This window comes from Henckelia pumila, chromosome 4 (genome assembly GCF_033568475.1).
Source record: "Henckelia pumila isolate YLH828 chromosome 4, ASM3356847v2, whole genome shotgun sequence".
NCBI lineage: Eukaryota > Viridiplantae > Streptophyta > Magnoliopsida > Lamiales > Gesneriaceae > Henckelia > Henckelia pumila.
Genome location: NC_133123.1, coordinates 204,201,203 through 204,220,884, shown reverse-complemented (window position 1 = coordinate 204,220,884; position 19,682 = coordinate 204,201,203). Strand labels below are relative to the sequence as shown.

Genomic DNA, 19,682 nt, shown 5'->3' with positions numbered 1-19,682 from the left:
AGAAGAACGTAGATCAAGATTTTAGCACATGTGATTGTTAATTACTTCATATGAAATGTTTAATTGGAGAACACCAACTCCTTACCAGATATATGATGCATGTTCAAAATGAGATAGTAAAACCATTTGATATCTACTCAATAGAGTATCATTTACATGAAACCACAAGTATGACCTCGGATTTATTTACTAAGTTAATGAGTTGAATATAGGACATACATGTGCACTTTGGGTAGTCACTCAAATTTTTTGGCTAATAAAACTTACCAATAAATAATTGAAGAGCTAACTACGGTACATATTTTAGTAAATAAGGTACAACCAAGCCTGTTTAAGTATATATAAGCGTTAATACAGTACAGATCGTGGTAAACCAAGCACATTTCATTAATGTCATGTCACAAGTACACTTGATGATTATACTTGGTACAAATTTATGTATATCAAGAACATATGAGCGTGAATACAGTACAAATCGTGATAAACCAAGCAAATTTCAAAACGTCATGTTCTTAGAAGAACGTAGATCAAGATTTTAGCACATGTGATTGATTTCTCGCTAATTACTTCATATGGAATATTTTAATTGGAGAACACCAACTCCTTACCACATATATGGTACATGTTGAAAATGAGATAGTAAAACCATTTGATATTACGTGAAATCACAAGTATGACCTCGGATTTATTTACTAAGTTAATGAGGTGAATATAGGACATACATGTACCCTTTGGATAGTCACTCAAATTTTGTGACTAATAAGAACTTACCAATAAATAATGAACTACGGTACATATTTAAGTAAATAAGATACAACCAAGCCTATGTTTAAGTACATATAAGCGTGAATACAGTACAGATCGTGATAAACCAAGCACATTTCAGTAATGTCATGTCACAAGTACACTTGATGATTATACTTGGTACAAATTTCTGTATATCAAGTACATATGAGTGTGAATAAAGTACAGATCGTGGTAAACCGAGCACATTTCAAAACTTCATGTTCTTAGAAGAACGTAGATCAAGATTTTAGCACATATGATCGCTACGTACATCATATGGAATGTTTTAATTGGAGAACACCAACTCCTTACCACATATATGGTGCATGTTCAAAATGAGATAGTAAAACCATTTGATATCTACTCAATAGAGTATCATTTATATTAAATCACAAGTATGACCTCGGATTTATTTACTAAGTTAATGAGGTGAATATAGGACATACATGTGCACTTTGGGTTGTCACTCAAATTTTGTGGCTAATAAGAACTTACCAATAAATAATGAAAGAGCCAACTACGGTACATTTTTAATTAAATAAGGTACAACCAAGCCTATGTTTAAGTATATATAAGTGTGAATACAGTACAGATCGTGGTAAACCAAGCACATTTCATTAATTCCATGTCACAAGTACACTTGATGATTATACTTGATACAAATTTCTGTATATCAAGTACATATGAGCTTGAATACAATACAGATCGTGATAAACCGAGCACATTTCAAAACCTTCTCAGATAGTAAATAATGTCATATAGGTACAGATCGTGGTAAACCAACGGAAAAAGCTCACTTCTGACTACTTTTTCGAGACGACGACCAAAGCTGGGTATAAACATGTCGTGTTTATAAATGAAACCTCGACAATTATACCTTATTGTAGTGTATGTTGTACCATATGTGTACATTGAGTGTACCTGATTTCTTAGTATATGTACTGATTTTTAGTAAAAAAAAAAACTACGTGTTGGTTATTTATCAAACTAGTCATGTGCACAAAAAATAAAAACCATCTTATGTGTTAATGTATCCAATAACACCAAATAACAACACCATCAAGGTTAAATGTCAACAATAACAAGAATATCAATAAGTTGTGCACAATACAAACACAAGAACCATCTAGGCAACACTCAACCATAAATCACTAAAAGTCCAACAAGTTCGGACTAAAATTTTTTAGAGCTGGAACCATTAAACTAAAACTAAACCATAAATCCACCACTGGAACGTGTATTCTTCCTAGCAGGCAAGTTCACGATCAATCGCCCTTCCTCTGTCCTCTTTCTCCTGCGGAAGTGTAAAAAAAGTAATTAATTATCAATATTTCGTAAAAATCATATATAACAAGAAAGGATGTCAACAAGTAAATCATTATAAGTACATTAAATATTGAGATACTATTTCAGTTAACCATAAAAACATATTCTATGGCTTCTTTGCAACTACGTCTGTTGTGCCCTGACTTATGACAACGACCACACTTTGACACACGTGTTTCAACTTGAGACGGAATCCTCTTAGTCCTCGTACGACCTAGTTGACTTCGTATATCCGGAGCATTGATTACAGATCCTTCATCATTGTTGGTCTCGTACATGTCAAACGTCGGTATGGGATTGATAATTCCTTTATATGCTTGACGATACATTTCAATATGAAAATACCGATCACAAAAAGCATATAGCGACATCGACTTTGATTTAATAGTTGCACAAGCATGCTTGCACGAAAGCATATTAATCTGCCAAGATCTGCAGGAACAAGTCCATTAATTCAAATCAACCGCAAAGGATTTATCACCATTAACTACCTCAAATTTCCAACCACGTGATATATGAATAATCAAGTTTCGGGATTCAATATATGTGCTGGCTAGAGCCTTTTCTTTCTTTGGGCTTAATTCCTGAACCATGACTGATGTTGTTTCACGTCATTTGTGCATCATTTTCATGATTTGCGCACGTACATTATCCAACATAGAAACAATAGGAATATGACGAGCTGGTTTAACCCAGTTGTTCCAACATTCGGCAATGTTATTATTCATAACACCCCATCGTCTTCCCGGAAATAAAGAATTGGCCCAACTTTGTGGATTAGAACTTGTGATAAAAGTACTAGCAAGAGGCATGGATTCCAAAATATTATTAATGTGTCGTGTAAACTCTTTTTGTGAAGGGGCATATGCAGCTTTTTTTAACACAGATGACCAATGGTTTTTGTTGTGTAGCGGAAAACTTCGCAACACCTTCAATGACAAGAAACTTAACACATTTATATGACCATCAATAAATAATACTATTTGAATATTTCAAATAATAAAATAAATTACTTACTAACCTGCTTCACAAAATTATCCACCAAGTGCCTCAAATAATAAGCATGGTGACTTCCTGAAAATAATAGCTTAACATCCTTGATAATACCGAGGTGTCTATCCGAGAGAAAAGTAAACTTTTCAAACACCATGATTTGTTGCAAAACAAGGACACCTCTCAAATGAAAACAAAACCATTCCCAATTCTAATCATTCTCAGCATCCACTACAGAGTATGCCAATGTAAAAAGATCATCATTGGCATCCTTTGCCACTACAAGTAGGATACTACCTTTATATTTGTTCTTAATATGAGTTCCATCGAGAAAAATCATTGGTCTACAACCAGTAGCAAAACAAACTGCACATGCATTAAAACAAATGAATAACCGTTTGAATTTATTAGTTACTACATCAATCTCACAATCTGTCACACTACCAGGATTTGTTTCTCTAACTGAACGACAATATCATCTCAATTTATCATAATACCCCTTATCTGTGCCATGGAGATCATGCATAGCTAATTCCTTGCCCTTTCAAGCCTTGTGATACTCTAAATCTACTCCATAATCTCTGTGTATATCTTTCACCATTGCACAGGGACGGTAAGATGGCTCTCCCCTCAATTTATCCTTCATCAAATTTGCGACCCAAGCTGTATCAGCTCTTGGATGTCCTCTACCAGATAAATTTTCCTCTCCACAAGTGTGTTGTAAATTGCATTTTTTGATCCCAAATAGATTGTCTGCTTTATGTCTAGATGCATAAACTCGCCACTTGCAATTATGTTCAGTACAAACAACAATAATCTTATCTCTATCATTTTTGGCTTGCAAAAATGAGCGTCTAATAGAAACCGAATATTTTTTTCATATAAATTCTAAATTCTGCAGCATCTTTGAATTTTTGGCACCCCACAGATGCAATGAAACCAAGAATCAAGGGAATTTTTTAGGGGGGGCCTCTTCAAGCTCGTTATCACTTTTGGATTGTCTGTCGTCTTTGTCGTCCCTTATGAATTTCACAATTATAACTTCAGAATTACTTTCAGGATGAATCAGCATTAAAAATCACCAGAAAACTATAACTAAGTACAAAAACAAAACCACACTTTCAGGCTCTATCTATACATAAAGATAACAAATAAGTTACCGAAGTAAACAGTAAAGACAGTGCCAAACAAAAAAAAAAGGGAAGGAGTGATTATACCTTTCCGTATTTAAGCCTCATATAGTCTGATCTTTTTTTTCAGCCCTCAATTCAATCATAGTCAGCCTCATACACATGTGAAGATGTATCATATTACGAACATCATCATCATTGTTCAAGGTAACATACATCTTGTATTGTGGAGCTATGTATTGTAGTGACATAGATTGAGGATTAATTTGTTCATATTTGCTTAAAAAACTCTGAAATAAATCATCCAAACTAGATCCGCTCATAATCGAAATCACAAATAATTTCTCATTACATTTGCAACAATCCAAAAATGCAAGGTTGGAAAATGACCCTACTCCAGATTCCATTCTACAAAAATAAAGGTTGTTTTCAATCAATAAAAGTTCTTGCATATTATATATATATATATATATATATATATAATTCATTTAAAGCTGAAATAAGCAAGATTTCATCTTTCAATAGCAAAAATCAGACAGAATTTCACATACAAGCATTTCAAACAAAGAACAATATAATAAATCATAAATATAACCTCAAAGTTATTTAGAAAAATGTCAATCTAAACCAAATATTATTATTTTATACCTAGAATGTTTCGTGCAACATTGGATTCAGAGTTTTATGAAAAGAATATACAAGAGAACCATGGATTCGTGCATCTAAAAAATACAAAAAATGAAGATAACATTAAAAAATATTAGAAGCCAAAAATAATTGGTGAGTGGATCGCACAACAATTTCATCTTCTTCAGATAAAGAAAAGTCGTTGGCATATATATGTGTAAAAAAGATTGAGTTTACAATTATTTTTTTTAAAATCCAAAAAAAAAAAAAAACAAATCGTTGCACTTCAATATTCATGCACTAGTATCATCAATGTTGAAAAATTAAAATCTTAACTTACTTCAACTAGAAGAAGTGCAATATTGGCTACAACATAATATCGTTTCAAAACCTATACATAAAATATAAAAAACAAGACCCAACTTTATATATAACAACTAAAAGCATGAATCTATTTATCAAATTTGTGAATTTCTATTGTAGCTCATACAATCAATTTGAACAATCATTGAATAATAAATTATAGCGAGCTACAACCAAAAAGAAAAACTTTGAATCACCAAGTTATCATGTCCTGATAAATCCCCAAACCACAATGACAATTAAACGTTCTTTATATAAACTAAAAATCCAATATTTCAAGTAAAAAAATAATAAATAAACAAAATGAAGACTTCTCATTCATAATTGATATTAATGGAATTATGTTTTCGGATTTAAACCCTAATCAAAATCAAGTACCTCAATTCCACTTGAAATGAGTCTGAATAGCTCAAATCTAGACAAATCTGGAAAAAAGCATCTAAAAGAAGATCAATCGATAGAAAAATCTCGACATTAACAGACAGCTTGGAGGTAGCGATGGTCAACAAACAAATACAAAAGACGAGAACTTACACACAGCTTCGGTGAATATGCAAGAGCGAAGAACGGGAAAATATGAAGATGAAACGGGTGGAGGCAGAAAAAAAAAGAGCTTTTGGAGTTAACGAAGGTGAATATCACTTATGGCGGCTTTCGTCCATGGAATCCGAAAAGAGAATCAAACGAATGGTGAGAAATTAGGCAGGCAGAAAATGGTAAATGAAAAGGGCAATATAGTTTATTTGTGCAGATGGGGAGCTTGAACTAAGAAATCAATTATGTAAGGGAGTGAAATAAAATAAATACAGACATAGAGACTTGTTTTGGTTTAGGAATTTTAGTGCAATTCATTTACAAAAAAAATTGAATGTCATCATTAAACATGAATAATTTCCAATCGAAGATCTTTAATAGCGCCACCTCTCGACGATTGTACTAATGAACCCGATTTCTCAAATTATCTAGACTAATCCCTCCTAATACATATATTGTTTGGTTGAAAAATTTATAGGTACAACATGTAGATACTTCATTTATCTACAATAAGAATCTGTAATGCCCACCACAATTTCAAGATAAAAATACACAAAAATATAGGTAACCAGCTAGCACGAAGCATTACCAAATTTTTGATCTTGGAATTTTAAAAAGGATATAAAAGAACAATTTCATATTAAAGTTATTTTTCTGTATTTTCTGAGAAGAAAAGATATATATAAAACTATTGTACTCACCACTTAGCTATACTCAAAGAATTGAAATCTTACAAAACAAGAAAAACCGTTCAAAGATTTTAAAAGACAATTTCATTCTAAATGAAGAAATAATTTTGTTTTCTTGCTTAAAATCCGAACTAATATATTCTAAACATTGATAAAATTAATTTAAAGAGTTTAAGGTCCTTAGCAGCAACAAATTCAATCGATTACTAAGAAATTCAGTAATTCATGCCCCAAACTCAAGATAGTGGTACAAATAGCCCAAATATGCAGATGATTTGTGCCTTTGAGGTATTAATTGCGTGTGGAACTTCAAAAATAAAAAGAAAATTATTGAAATTTATTAATTTTCACTCCAATTACCAAATTTCCCTCAGACAACTTGTGTTGTACTAAAAGTAGAGAAATCCCTAAATACTTTCATTAATAGATGAAATGATAGAATTACCTCTATCATTTTTAAACAAATTCAAGGTTTAAAAGTCGAACACAAAGCCCAATGATACAAAATGATAAGTCAAAAATTATGATTTCATCAACTACCAAAGAAGACATGTTGTGACAAGAATTTGAACCACCACCAGCGATAAACCAACAATAACTGCAAAAAATCAATCATGTGACAAAAAATTGAACAACTAAATGTAAACCAATAATAAACTGTAGAAAATAAAACAAAATGCGCCTAACAAACAAAAAATAAAACAAATTGAAAAATCTTACTATTTTTCTAACGTGACTCATTGCTTGCTTTAGTCTCTTCGTCGGTGGGTTTGGTCGGATGATGGGTTTCGGTGGTTGAGACCGTAGGCTTTCTGACGCTTGAGTGGGCGGAGGTGGTTAGGGCTTTAGTTTCTGCAGGTGGGGGTTGAGAAGAAGTCAATAAAATATATATATATGGGTAAATATGTAAATTGGTCTTTGTAGAAAGTGAAAAACAAGTACAGGTGAGTGTCAAGGAGTGCAAATTAAAATTCACTGATGTAGGAACTGGACACTAAATCAAGTTTAGGATTAGGGATTTTTTTTTACAATTCGCTCTTAATATAATATCATATATTATATCCGCATTCCAATGTAAGTATAATTCTAATCTAATCTAAATATCTAATTATTACCAATATTGATGTATGAGTTTGAACGTCTATAATTTTACATTATCATAGTATATACATAAAGTCATAATTGAGAAATCCATACAATAGTAAATGATGAATTCTGATACTAATATAACTGATAAAGAGGCAAAGACATCTATCTAAAATAGATTACACTAACTATTCACAGATACCAACAACTTGGTCATAGGTTTCTCGCCTAACTAATTGTCGTGGGGCAATTTTACATGTATAATTATAGTTTGATACCGTACAGAATTCTGAAATATGATATCATATGTCAAATAAGTGGGATTATAATCATTATATGGTTTCGCCATTTAGACAATGTATAATCAGAGAGTGATCATTAAACAATAAAAAATAAGATAAAATTTCAGTTTTAGATGTCTATGTTTTGTTTATGATAAGTTGTGCTTTTTTTTCCTGTTATGTTCAGCTCGAAATCACATGTATACAAATACACATTTGTTATTTGTTGTGTTCGCAGTCCGATCGACCCCCACTCACCCTTTATATTCTCTTCAAAGATAAGAAAAAATAATAGTTAAAAGAAGCGGAGAAAGAATATGTTTTCGGGCTACGAAGAATTACGTTTTTTCGAGTAGTTGTTATATTTACATTTTAAATTCTATTAGAACTGCGTTATCGATTATGTATGCTTCCGCATTTTTTTCGTTCTCTATTCGTTGTCGTTGTAAATACAACTTTGATTATGAAATAAATTGGTTGTTACTTGTTACTATGAGTCATGTCATTTTCAGTGTCTAATTAATAGTTAAACAATGTCGGTGTCATTGTTTCATATACAAAGTGTGACTTGAAATTTTTCTAGTGAAACTAACTATACCAGAAAAAAAAAATTCAATTTACTACACTCAGACCAAATTTTAGCTTTTAAATTATAAAACTATTTTTTTTTTCTTTTTTGAATGAAAAATGATATATTAGAAACATGGTCGAAAAATCCCCCAAATTGACAATTTGTTTGGCTTTTGGTGTAGCACATCCAAAACAATAAACATACACGCAGCTTATTTTGATGACAATTTTGTAACATTTCTAAGTTAATGAGTAACATTCCTATAAGACGGTCTCATCCGTGTATAAAGGGAATGGAGGATATATATATAATATATATATATATATGTATGTGTTTATAGATATTATGTATTAATTAATATGTAAACGAGAATAATTAAGGGTATATATGTGTTAGTATATAAGGAGTATGAATTGATTATGTTAATTGTTTGGATTCACCTGGTTTTGAAGCATGTTGTTTCAATGAATTTTGTAGCATTAGAAGTTCAATGGATTAAAAAAAATTCAGTGTTACTGATGTTGATATATTGAGAAAGAAAGAACACCAGCATTCCCAGATGCAAAATCCTGGAATATTATTCGTGAGCGGAACTAAGTATAAAAAGTTGTAGAAAATTACACTTTCTAACGCACCCATGAATCAAGATTCAGGAGTGGAGTCAGAACTAGATATCAATGGGTCAATAGCAAACTCCAGAAAGATCAAATATTTATTATATATGTAAGGGTTTTGACAGTTTTAGATATAGAAATACCAGAAATTAATTTGAATAACTTTCAAAGTAATTGTTATCTTTTAGTGTTTTCAACACTTCAAGACACACTACACAATAGAATAATTAAATAAAATAATAAATAACACGAAGATATTTATGCACAAGTAATCAATACTTGCGCGATGCCTCATGGCAAAATAATCACTATAAAACAAAACAGTTTTACAAAAATCAACTAGTGATTGTATATGAAAAACTAATTTTCTCAACAAGTTAAAAAAATAAATAACTTCCTAAAAACTAGTAAGAACTAGAATAGAAAAACCAATAGAAAGTTTTAAACACATGTGCTGAAAAACCAAATCCAAGGAATCACTTTCATAACAATGTTTCACTCGCGTGTTCTTCAGTGTTTCCAACACTACTCGGCAACACTGTGTAACGTCAAGGTGTACTCCAGAAATTCTTTAGATCTGCAAAGCTTCAGCTCGTGAATTCCTGAAGTAACCATCTTTTATTCTCTGTGTATTGCGCTCTCTCTTGCCGTCTCTCTTCTATGTGTGTAGTAATCCTTATATAGGAGAGGTTCGACCCTACCCCATGGGGTAGGTGGCACTCACTAATTGGTTCAAATCATGTGAACCCCACTCAATCATGTGAGACCCACATGATTTGAACCAATAAAATGGGGTAGGGTCGAATTTTCCCCTTATATAGATAAGTATTCAAGCTTTAATAAGATTCCTTAATTAGATTCCTACACAATAAGAAAACCAAGTTCATTAGAAAATAAACTCTTTTAAATATAGGAAACATATCTTAATAATCAAGGATAATTATAAATCTAGAAAATAACAAGTCTAGAAAGGCAAAACTCATAAGTAAAATCTCATTAAAATTAGAAAAATATCATAAAGGAATTTATGTCTTGCAAGGCAAGTCATATTTCTTTAGATCTCCCCCTTTTTGTCTTTCTGGACAATACACGCACAAACGAGTTCCAGTAAACTCCCCCTTGGTTGAAAACCATTTCTCCCCTTGAATAAGTCTCCCCCTGAATTTAAAACATACACACAGTGTTGTGCCAACTATATCTCCCCCTTTTTGACCAAAAACATCCAATTCAAGCATCAATATATATTGAGCCAATAAGGCTTCAGAGTACACAATGACTTATCTGGAGAACTCAGTGGCGGGAGCAGTGTAGCACAGAGCTTCAACAGTTTTGGCATATTGTGTTGGAAACACTTGACTCAACACCAGATGCAGACCGAGTTAGGTCCATCTTTCTCAATGACAGTAGAAGTAGGCACAGGTTTAAAAACCTTGTTCTTCTTCAAAATGGTCAGAAATTGCTTTAGTAAAATCTCCTCTCTTCAAAACACACGAGTTAGTATCTCATGAGAGTAAAAACATTTTCCTTTCAAGTAATAGAAATATTAAGCAGGGAGTTAGAGAGCAAATTGAACAACACAAAACAATGAATGTGATGTTAATCAAATTTGTGCAAAATATAGGGTGAACAGATCATCCAAAAAATCTACTATCAACCCTTAACCTTTCAAAATACCCATGCAGAAGCACTTTTAAAAAAAAAACAATGGGTGAACCTCTCCTAGGGTTTCTTTGAGACCCCTGTGAGAGTCATAGTCCTACGATTTGTAGGTGTTTCTCTTGATTAGGCCGGAGTGCCTGATTTGAGCGGTTTTCTGAGGGTGTTTCAAAGGCCATTGTCATGGATCTGGAGGATATATCCAGGCTAGTACGAGAGATTAAGATCACAAACAAAGGAGACAAGAACATCACGATCAATGCTACTGATCTAAAGCAGGGTGAGGAACGAGTCATGAAGTGTCTTGTGGCTCGGGTTATCTCGCCAAAATCTATCAACCGAGAAACGTTTCTGTGGGGACCCCGGGTTGCTAATCTCATCTTAAGGGAAATTAACGATTAATCACAATTAATCATACACTTAAAGATTAACTAAAACAAGAGCAACAAAAAAAATTTAAATTGAGCCTCGCTCGATCGGTTAAACATCATCGATCAAGCGAGCAGACATTACCCACTCTCGGGTTTGAGTCCAAGGTGGCCTCGCTCGATCGGTGCAATTCTACCGATCGAGCGAGCTAGCATTTGCTCGAATCTGCAGCTGATTTTTGTGTTGTCAAACTTTGTTCTAAACATGCTAAACAACTTGAATCAAGCTATATCCAATCTGGAAATATTCATATATACATGTATCAATTCTCAAGCAACACTACATGTATTTCTTACATCAACAAAATAGTTTAAAATACATCAAAAACACTAAACTACACAAAGTGCTAATATGTTCTTCAACTACAACTAAGCATAATTCTTCTAGCATGCTTAACAATAATGCAACATACATCATTCTGCTACACAACAACCCGAGTCTCACGTCTAGGCTCTCTCTCGAGCTACCCATATTCTCTCTGACTAGCTTCTGCCCCACCTGTTGTAATGCACACATACAAAACAAAACAACAACCGGATAAACTCCGGTGAGAATATAATTCCCAGTATAATCAACATATAAATGTGTTAATTAAATTCAAATCGACTCTAAAGATAATCGACTCAACAATAGAGTAAATAACGCATATCTCACTCAGGAATTGATTCATATATCATCGATTCCATCAAGATTCATAACCGATCTTGACATGGATATCCATCTATCGAAGTCTTCTCAGACTTGAAAATAAGATCGCCTCAGATCTTGGCAATAGAATCAATTCTATCAATATCATATCATAATCGAACTCATATCAAATCAAAGATCCACTACCTGAGATGGATCGACAATATCAATCAAATATAAACAACAATAACAAGTATGTGATTTTTTCGGAACAACTCAAGAAGTATCATCCTTGAGTAACAAGTTCCTGACTCTCGATGTTGTCTTATACCTGTCATTCTCGAGTTTCAATGTTCCATATTTGGATAGGAAGTGCAACACTCATACAAAAATTTGCTCATTCAAACATCATTCAATCTTCAAGGTAGAACAACTTTAAACCTTGAGCTGATCTTAATCGATTCCAGGTTTGCATTCTCAAGCTCATCAAGCTTCACAATAATCTGAAATGCAGTGTTTAGATCAGGATATATCAGTCATCAAATCAATTCTAATTCAGTTCAATCAACGAGATAAGCATAACGGCTTCAATTCATAATCGAACGGTGTAACGGCTGAAAATCGATAACCGATACGATATCAATTCAAAACCAAATTCATATCAGCCATAACCATCAAAACCAGCAAGAATTACTCAACATAGAAACATATCAGCAGCTATGAATATCAAATGATAAGCTAGAAACCATAACAAGTTCATTCAAGAATCAATCGTCGAGTCGGTTTCGCATATATAAGCGATAGAAGTTCAAGAACATGATCGAAACATAAAATTCTGATCTCTGCCCACATACTGATTTTGAAATCTATTAAAAGCATCAAAATACTTACACAAGATCAAAGCCCTCGTCGCGAGGATTCCAGAACACTTTTCGGAATTGAAATCGGACGATCGGATCAAAAGTTACGGGGTTTTGAAAATCAAAAATTCAAGGAAAAAAAAGGATCTCGGCTCTCTGTTCTGAATTCTCAAACTTTTCTGAATGTAATTTGGAATTACACGTTGCAAGCTGAGTAATATAATTAAAATCGGATAACTTCAGAAAAAATTGCATTTTAGCCCCCTGAAACATCATAAATTGCAATTCAGTCCTCGGCCCTCTTTTTAATTCAATTTCAATCCTAAATAATTTAAGAATATTAGAAATTTAATCAAAACTCTAAATATTCTCAAATTAAATATACTAGGATTAAAATTAAATAAATTCGAATTAAATCAATTAATCCCGGCCTTTTGCACTTCAGCCCTTGAAACTTCGATATGTCAAATCAGTCTCTGATCGGGTTTCACATTAGAATTAAATCATATTCATTCTCGAACCTTGGAATTAAATCTTAAATTCCATAAATATTCAAATCGAATATTTAATCTGTTAAGTTCAGAATTCCCGGAATTTAAATCTCAAAATCAGTAAATTCTCAAATTAAATAATTTTGGCTCGGAAATTAAATCTATAATTTCCATAACTTCTCAAATAAATATTTTCCCAAAATATGGAATTTAATTCTCACATCCCATAATTAATAATTTAATATTTTCGGGTCTTACAGTTTCGAACGCAAATCCCTAGAATTCTTCAGTCAAGGTGCAAAGTGGAGGTTGAATTTGTGGGATAAAATACGTTTGTACTGGAATTATCATCTCTGGAGGATAGGAGGAGGGTATTGGTGGAAGGGCCTTGAAGTTTTTTCCAAGACCTGATCGTGATTGTGGAACCCAAAAGGATAGATGATCCTCGCTCCCTGCAGTTTAATGAGGCCGCGTTTTGGGTTCAGTGCCACAATGTTCCTATGGCTTTCTCGAGTAGGAATATATTGGAGAAAATTGGTGCAAATATTGGAGAGGTGGAAGAGGTTGATCTTGGCGATGGTGGCTCTTATTAGGGGAGTAATATCCGGATAAGGGTACGACTTGACATCAATAAACCACTGAAAAATTTTGTCTGTGTTGGAGTGGAAGATGAAGAGGATGTGATAGTTATACTTACTTATGAAAGGATTCCGGATTTCTGCTATCGATGTGGAGTTATAGGACATTCTTTTCGTACTTGTGGGGAGCAATCAGAGGAAACTCATGGGTTGAATTTTGGTGTCTGGATGCGATCTAAAACTTCGGGGAATAAGGATGGGAGTTTTCATTTGCCCTTGAAAAATCCGAAATCTGGCCAACCAATCTTGGCGCTGGTTATTCGGGAGTCTTTTCAAGAAAATGAGGGATATACAAGGATTCGAGAGAAGGAGGATAGTGATGGATTGGTGGAGAAGCAAGTTTCGCCGGTTGCTGATGAGAGCAGCAGTTTCATGATCCCCATGGGTATGCGTGAGGTTGCAGGGAATGATAATATAGATATGGTTGAAGGTGACGGGACAAAAGGAGAACATAATACGATTGATTCAACAGTATCTAACTTAAAGCGCTGTCCTATTAAATGGAAGCGTTTGGCTCGTGATAAATCTAGTAAAAAGCCGATGAATTCCACGGATAAGATCATGGTTTTGGGTGCTAAAAGGGCTGGTTCAGAGAATGATGGAGGCGAGTTCGGTGACAATTCTAGGGGAGGAAAGAGATAGGTAGTGGAGGTGTCTTTGGATGGGTTTACAAACTCTTTAACGGCGGAGGTTGCGCAGCAACCCCGCCGATCCTTATGAGTTGTATCGTGTGGAATATCCGAGGGCTTGGGAATCAACAGGCATTCCGAGAATTAAATCGGCTTATCGCCAAAAATAAACCCTCTCTGTTGTTCTTGTGAGAAACTCTAAAGAGAGATATTAATAATACTAAGTGGTCGACTATGCTTTGTTTTAAGAAGTGTTTTTCAGTGGACAGTAGGGGTTATAGTGGTGGGTTATGCCTTTGCTGGAAAGATCCGATGGATGTTGCGATTAAATATTATTCACAAGGCCACACTGATTGTTTAGTGAAGCAGGAGGGGAAGGTTTGGAGGTTTACAGGATTTTATGGAAATCCAAATTCTACCCAACGGCACCTGTCTTGGTCTCTTATTGAGAAACTGGCGAGCTTGATTGAGTTCTCTGAGATTCCCTGGTTGATGGGATGGGATTTCAATGAAATATGTTATGATAGTGAGAAGTTGGGTGGAAATAGGAGATCCCCGGTGCAAACTGAGGCATTTTGAAATGTTCTTGACAACTGTAATTTACAAAGCTTACATTGTGATGGCGATATCTACACTTGTGTAAACCTTCGTCAAAAAGAAAATTTGATTTTTGAGAGACTTGCTAGATATGTAAGCTCTTTTGGATGGAGGATGCTCTTCCCTGCTGCTAGATGTGTGTCATTGGATTTTTATCATTCTGATCACAGACCGATATATATGACACTTGGGTTGTCCGCTTCAGCAAATGTCTTAGTTGGTTCTCATTCCCGGAGGTTCAGATTCGAGACTGCTTGGGCTCGCGACCCAGATTGCAAGGATATCATTATAAATGGGTGGGCTTATCCTTACTGTTCTCAGATGGGGTTGGCCGAAAAAATTCATCATTGTTCGAGGACCCTTTGGCTTTGGGCTAGGGGTCGGTTTAGTGCCATTACTCGGCAAATTAAGGAGAAACGTGAAGAACTTGAAAAAATTTGAAACTTTGATTATTGGCTTATTGAGTATGACCGAATAATGGATTTAGAAGGGGAGGTAGAGAGACTCAGTAGTCAGGAGGATATTTACTGGAAACAACGTAGTCGAGCAGATTGCTAGCTATGGGGGAGAAGAATACAAAGTTTTTTCACGGGAGGGCAACCGTACGGAAGTCGCAGAATCAGATCAGTGGACTTATATCTAGTCATGGTGATCTTGTGCATGATCAGGGAGGTATGAAATCTATTATTATGGATTATTTTGGCACTCTTTTTACTTCTGATTCTCCTACCCAGAATTTTTTGCAACCAGTGATTGATTGTGTGAAGTCTTCAGTGACTGGGCCCATGAATAATATTTTGTGTGCACCTTTCACGAGTTTGGAAATTAAAAAATCTCTTTTTGATATGAGTCCGGATAAATTTCCTGGCCCGGATGGCATGTCTACAATGGTCTATCAGAATTATTGGCATGTATTGGGAGAGGATGTGACGAAAGCGATTCTGGCAGTTCTTAATGATGTTGCTCCTATGGATGACTGGAACAGTACTATCATTACTTTGATCCCTAAAGTTTCTAATCCTTTGCTGATGAAGGAATTCCGCCCTATTAGTTTATGTAATGTTTGTTATAACATTTTGGCGAGGGCTTTAACTAATAGATTGCGGCCGATGATGTAGACAGTTATTGATGAAACTCAGAGTGCTTTTGTTCCAAGTACATTGATTACTGATAACATTATGCTTGGTTTGAGACGATGCACTGGATGCGAAACATAAAGAATGGAAAACATGGGTATGTGGCCTTGAAACTGGATATGAGTAAAGCGTATGACATAGTGGACTGGAGTTTTCTAGAGGCAGTCATGCTTAAGATGGGTTTCTGTGAAGAATGGGTTGGTAAAGTCATGAGATGTGTAATTAGTGTCAGCTATTCATTCTCACTGAATTCGCAGGTGGTGGGTAATCTGAAACCGAGTAGGGTAATATGACAGGGTGACCCTCTTTCTCCCTATCTCTTACTTTTTGTGCTAAAGGATTATCATCAATGTTCACTATGATGTCGAGTAGTTGCAGATTGAAGGGTGTTCGGATTGCCTCTACTTGTCCAGTTTTGACTCATCTATTCTTCTCATATGATAGCCTTGTGTTTTTTAAGGCTACTGAAGAGGACTGTAAGTGTGTTGTTGATTGTTTGCATACTTATGAGAAAGCATCAGGCCAGGTGATTAATTTTGAAAAATCAGCAATCTCGTTCACTCCAAATACGAGTTCGACTATGATTGATACAATTAAATTGGCGCTCACTATCGCTGTTGTCCAAGGACATGAAGTTTATCTGGGTCTTCCGACGTTTTCGCTGAAAAGCAAGAAGATGCAGTTTGGGTACCTAGTGGAGAGAGTTTCTTATTGAATAAAAGGATGGGGGAACAAACTCTTCTCAGTTGGAGGTAAGGAGATACTGATTAAGTCAGTATTACAGGAAATTCCTACATATGCTATGTCTTTTTTCTGCCTTCCTAAGGCTACTTGCAATGCAATGGAGAAAGAATGTGCAGATTTTTGGTGGGGTCTTGAAAATGAAAAAAAAGAAAATTCACTGGAAAACATGGGACTTTCTTTGTAAACCTAAAAGTCTTGGTGGCCTAGGATTTCGAAAATTTGAGATTTTTAACAAAGCACTACTTGCTAAACAGCTCTTGCGCATCATACAAAATCAGTCATCTCTAGTTGCGAAGGTTTTCAAGGCTCGATACTTTAGACATGTGGATGTTATGAACTCGTCATTGGATATTAATCCTTCATTTATACGGCATTCTTTGGTGTGGAGTATAAGCCTGTTAGAAGAGGGACTTTGTTGGAGTATTGGAAATGGGATTTCTATTGATATCTTGAAGGAGAAATGGATCCCGAATTTGCGTTCTAGACTGGCTCATAATTCTATTCAGATTCCAGAGGGATCAGACGTTAGCATTCTAATTACGAATGGACATTGGAATGAACCTCTCATTCGAAATGTTTGCAGTGCTCATGTGGTGCAAGATATATTATATATTCCGATATCCGGGTGCAGTTCAGAAAATAAGAGGTTCTGGAAATTTGAAATAAAGGGGAAATATTCTGTTAAAAGTGGGTATCGGATTGGGGTTGGGTTAGAGGAGCTTCCTGAAAATCATTCGAGTTATGCGGTCATTCAGAAATGGTGGCGGTTTCTATGGTCACTGTCTATACCCCCGAAATTTCGAGTATTTTGGTGGAGAGTATTTCATAACATCCTTCCCACTGGTGTAAATATGGTCTCGCATCATGTTCCGACCTCTAAAAGCTACCCTCTATGTTTTTCGTTTGAGGACTCAACGTGCCATGCAATATTTTTCTGTCCGGCGTTGAAGAGTTTCTGTAATCATAATGAAGTTTGGGTTGATCTTAAGCAGTATCTGTACCTGGACACCGAGGACGTTTGTATGAGGCTGATGTCATTCCCAGATCATTGCTTGACTGAGGAATTTGCGTTTCTAGCTTGGAAATTTTGGGGGGAGAGATGTCGTGTGTTGCATAGTAAAGAAAGGCGGGGGATGCGGGATGTATCTATGGAAATTAAAGTTATGCGTAAGGATTATCAAAGGGCTTTGATTGACCTATCTATTCCTAATTCAGCAACGGTCGTACCTTCTCCGCATATTTGGTCTTTCCCACTAGCTGGACATATGCGATTAGACGTTGACGCAAGTTTTGATGAGGTGAACAACAGATGTGGAGTTGGAGGGATTTTTTGGGATGAGGAGGGACAACCAGTGGTGGTCTTTGGTCATAATTTGTTGTTGCCTGGATCTTCCGTCTTAGGGGAGCTACTTGACCGGCTAAATCGGTATGATTAAAAATCAACTGGCAAGCGTACTAGGTCAAATTATAGATAGTGAATAAAATTCGAATGTCAAACCCACAGGGACTGTATAATTATGACTACCAGAATATATTTATTTCTACTTAATCTAGACTAATCAAAAATAGCGATTTCAAATTTTCAACTAATAATTAAAAATTGCAATTAAAATTAAATTAAGTAAAACGCAGCTGGAAAATTTGGATTAATTCAAATATGGGAAAAGCTCGATCAAGGACACACGTAGGTACCAGACAATTCATATAACAAGCAGTCGATCTAAGACATCAGACTTAATCTTAATTCACGGGAATTTTCCTAATTTGTTCGAATGACTATTTCTAGAACAATCAAACCTATTCAAATATTGATGACCTAATCTTTCGTAATTCTAATCAAATTTGAATGCATGAATAACTGTGAAAATTCAGTAAACACCTAAACCGCATAATGAAACCGAATTCTATTTCTAGTTAGTTTTACACTATGTTGATTATCGAAGTGATCAAAATCGAAATCTCCTCTATCGAATTGGAATCAATTGACATGCAAGCAAATAACTGGCCAAGAAATTCACAAGACAAATATAAATTCGATAAACAATAAAATCAAATCAAGTCTGAAAATCTCAAATAAACAAACGAGTTTTATACATAAATTGTCTAGCCCAATCACGTGGCCTTGATCGAATAAAAACTACTACTCACTAATAAACATAATTAATCAAAACAAAGTCTAAAACCATAAATTAAAGAAATACGAGAATAGAAGAAAAAACTGGAGAAATTGTTCAGCAGCCGCCGTAAGCTTCGTGTGTACTCAAAAAAACAAAAAGTCTGCAAAAAGATAATAAAACTTCTATTTATAGGTCCGCACTAATTAGAATCCTCGTGACCTAGAAATTCTCGAAAACACGCTCAATCCCGAACACGCGCGCGCGCGCATTTCACAGCTCGCACGCGCTCCCCTTTAAAAGTCAGTGGCCTTATAAACGCCTCGCGCGCGCGTCAGGAAGAAGCTCGCGTGCGCCCGACTTCTCTGCAAAGTCTCTGCCTATTCCTTCTACGCGCGCGCGGGGTATGAACTCGCCCGCGCGCTCCTTGTCTTTGAAGGCTCTGTATTTTACTTATGCGCACGCACGAGGAAGAGCCTCGCGCGCGCGCGCCTTGTCCGCATATTTGGTTCCAAAAATCTTCATTATCCTACAAAATTCAACCAAGAGAGTATAATGCATGCAAATAAAATAAAATACTAACAAAACTCACGAAAATAAAATAAATTTATGCGAAATAAATATAAAATAACACAAAAATAATGCATACTAAACATAGTTATCAACACCCACATACTTAAATCTTGCTCGCCCTCGATCAAGACATGAAACAACACAATGCAATGACACAAGTATGACTGATTCATGTTCAAGAAAGCCTC

The 19,682-nt window shown here is 35.0% G+C and overlaps 1 protein-coding gene across 1 annotated transcript; it reads right to left on the bottom strand.

Annotated features, from left to right (window-relative positions):
- Positions 1-1,995: 1,995 nt before the first annotated feature.
- On the bottom strand, positions 1,996-3,262 carry LOC140862644 (uncharacterized). Its single transcript, XM_073265677.1, has 4 exons — positions 3,134-3,262; positions 2,760-3,041; positions 2,275-2,534; positions 1,996-2,080 (listed from the first exon to the last, which is right to left on the bottom strand). The coding sequence occupies exons 1-4, from the start codon at positions 3,260-3,262 to the stop codon at positions 1,996-1,998; spliced, it is 756 nt and encodes a 251-aa protein (XP_073121778.1).
- Between the last annotated feature and the right edge of the window lie 16,420 nt (positions 3,263-19,682).

What these genes read in the sequence shown, in the direction of transcription:
- LOC140862644 (XM_073265677.1), bottom strand. Translation starts at nt 3,262, where the DNA reads ATGGTGTTTGAAAAGTTTACTTTTCTCTCGGATAGACACCTCGGTATT. An exon ending in TTGTTTCTATGTTGGATAAT is followed by an intron (nt 2,535 to 2,759) that starts GTACGTGCGCAA and finishes AGATCTTGGCAG; the next exon opens with ATTAATATGCTTTCGTGCAA. An exon ending in GTTGAAACACGTGTGTCAAA is followed by an intron (nt 2,081 to 2,274) that starts GTGTGGTCGTTG and finishes ACACTTCCGCAG; the next exon opens with GAGAAAGAGGACAGAGGAAG.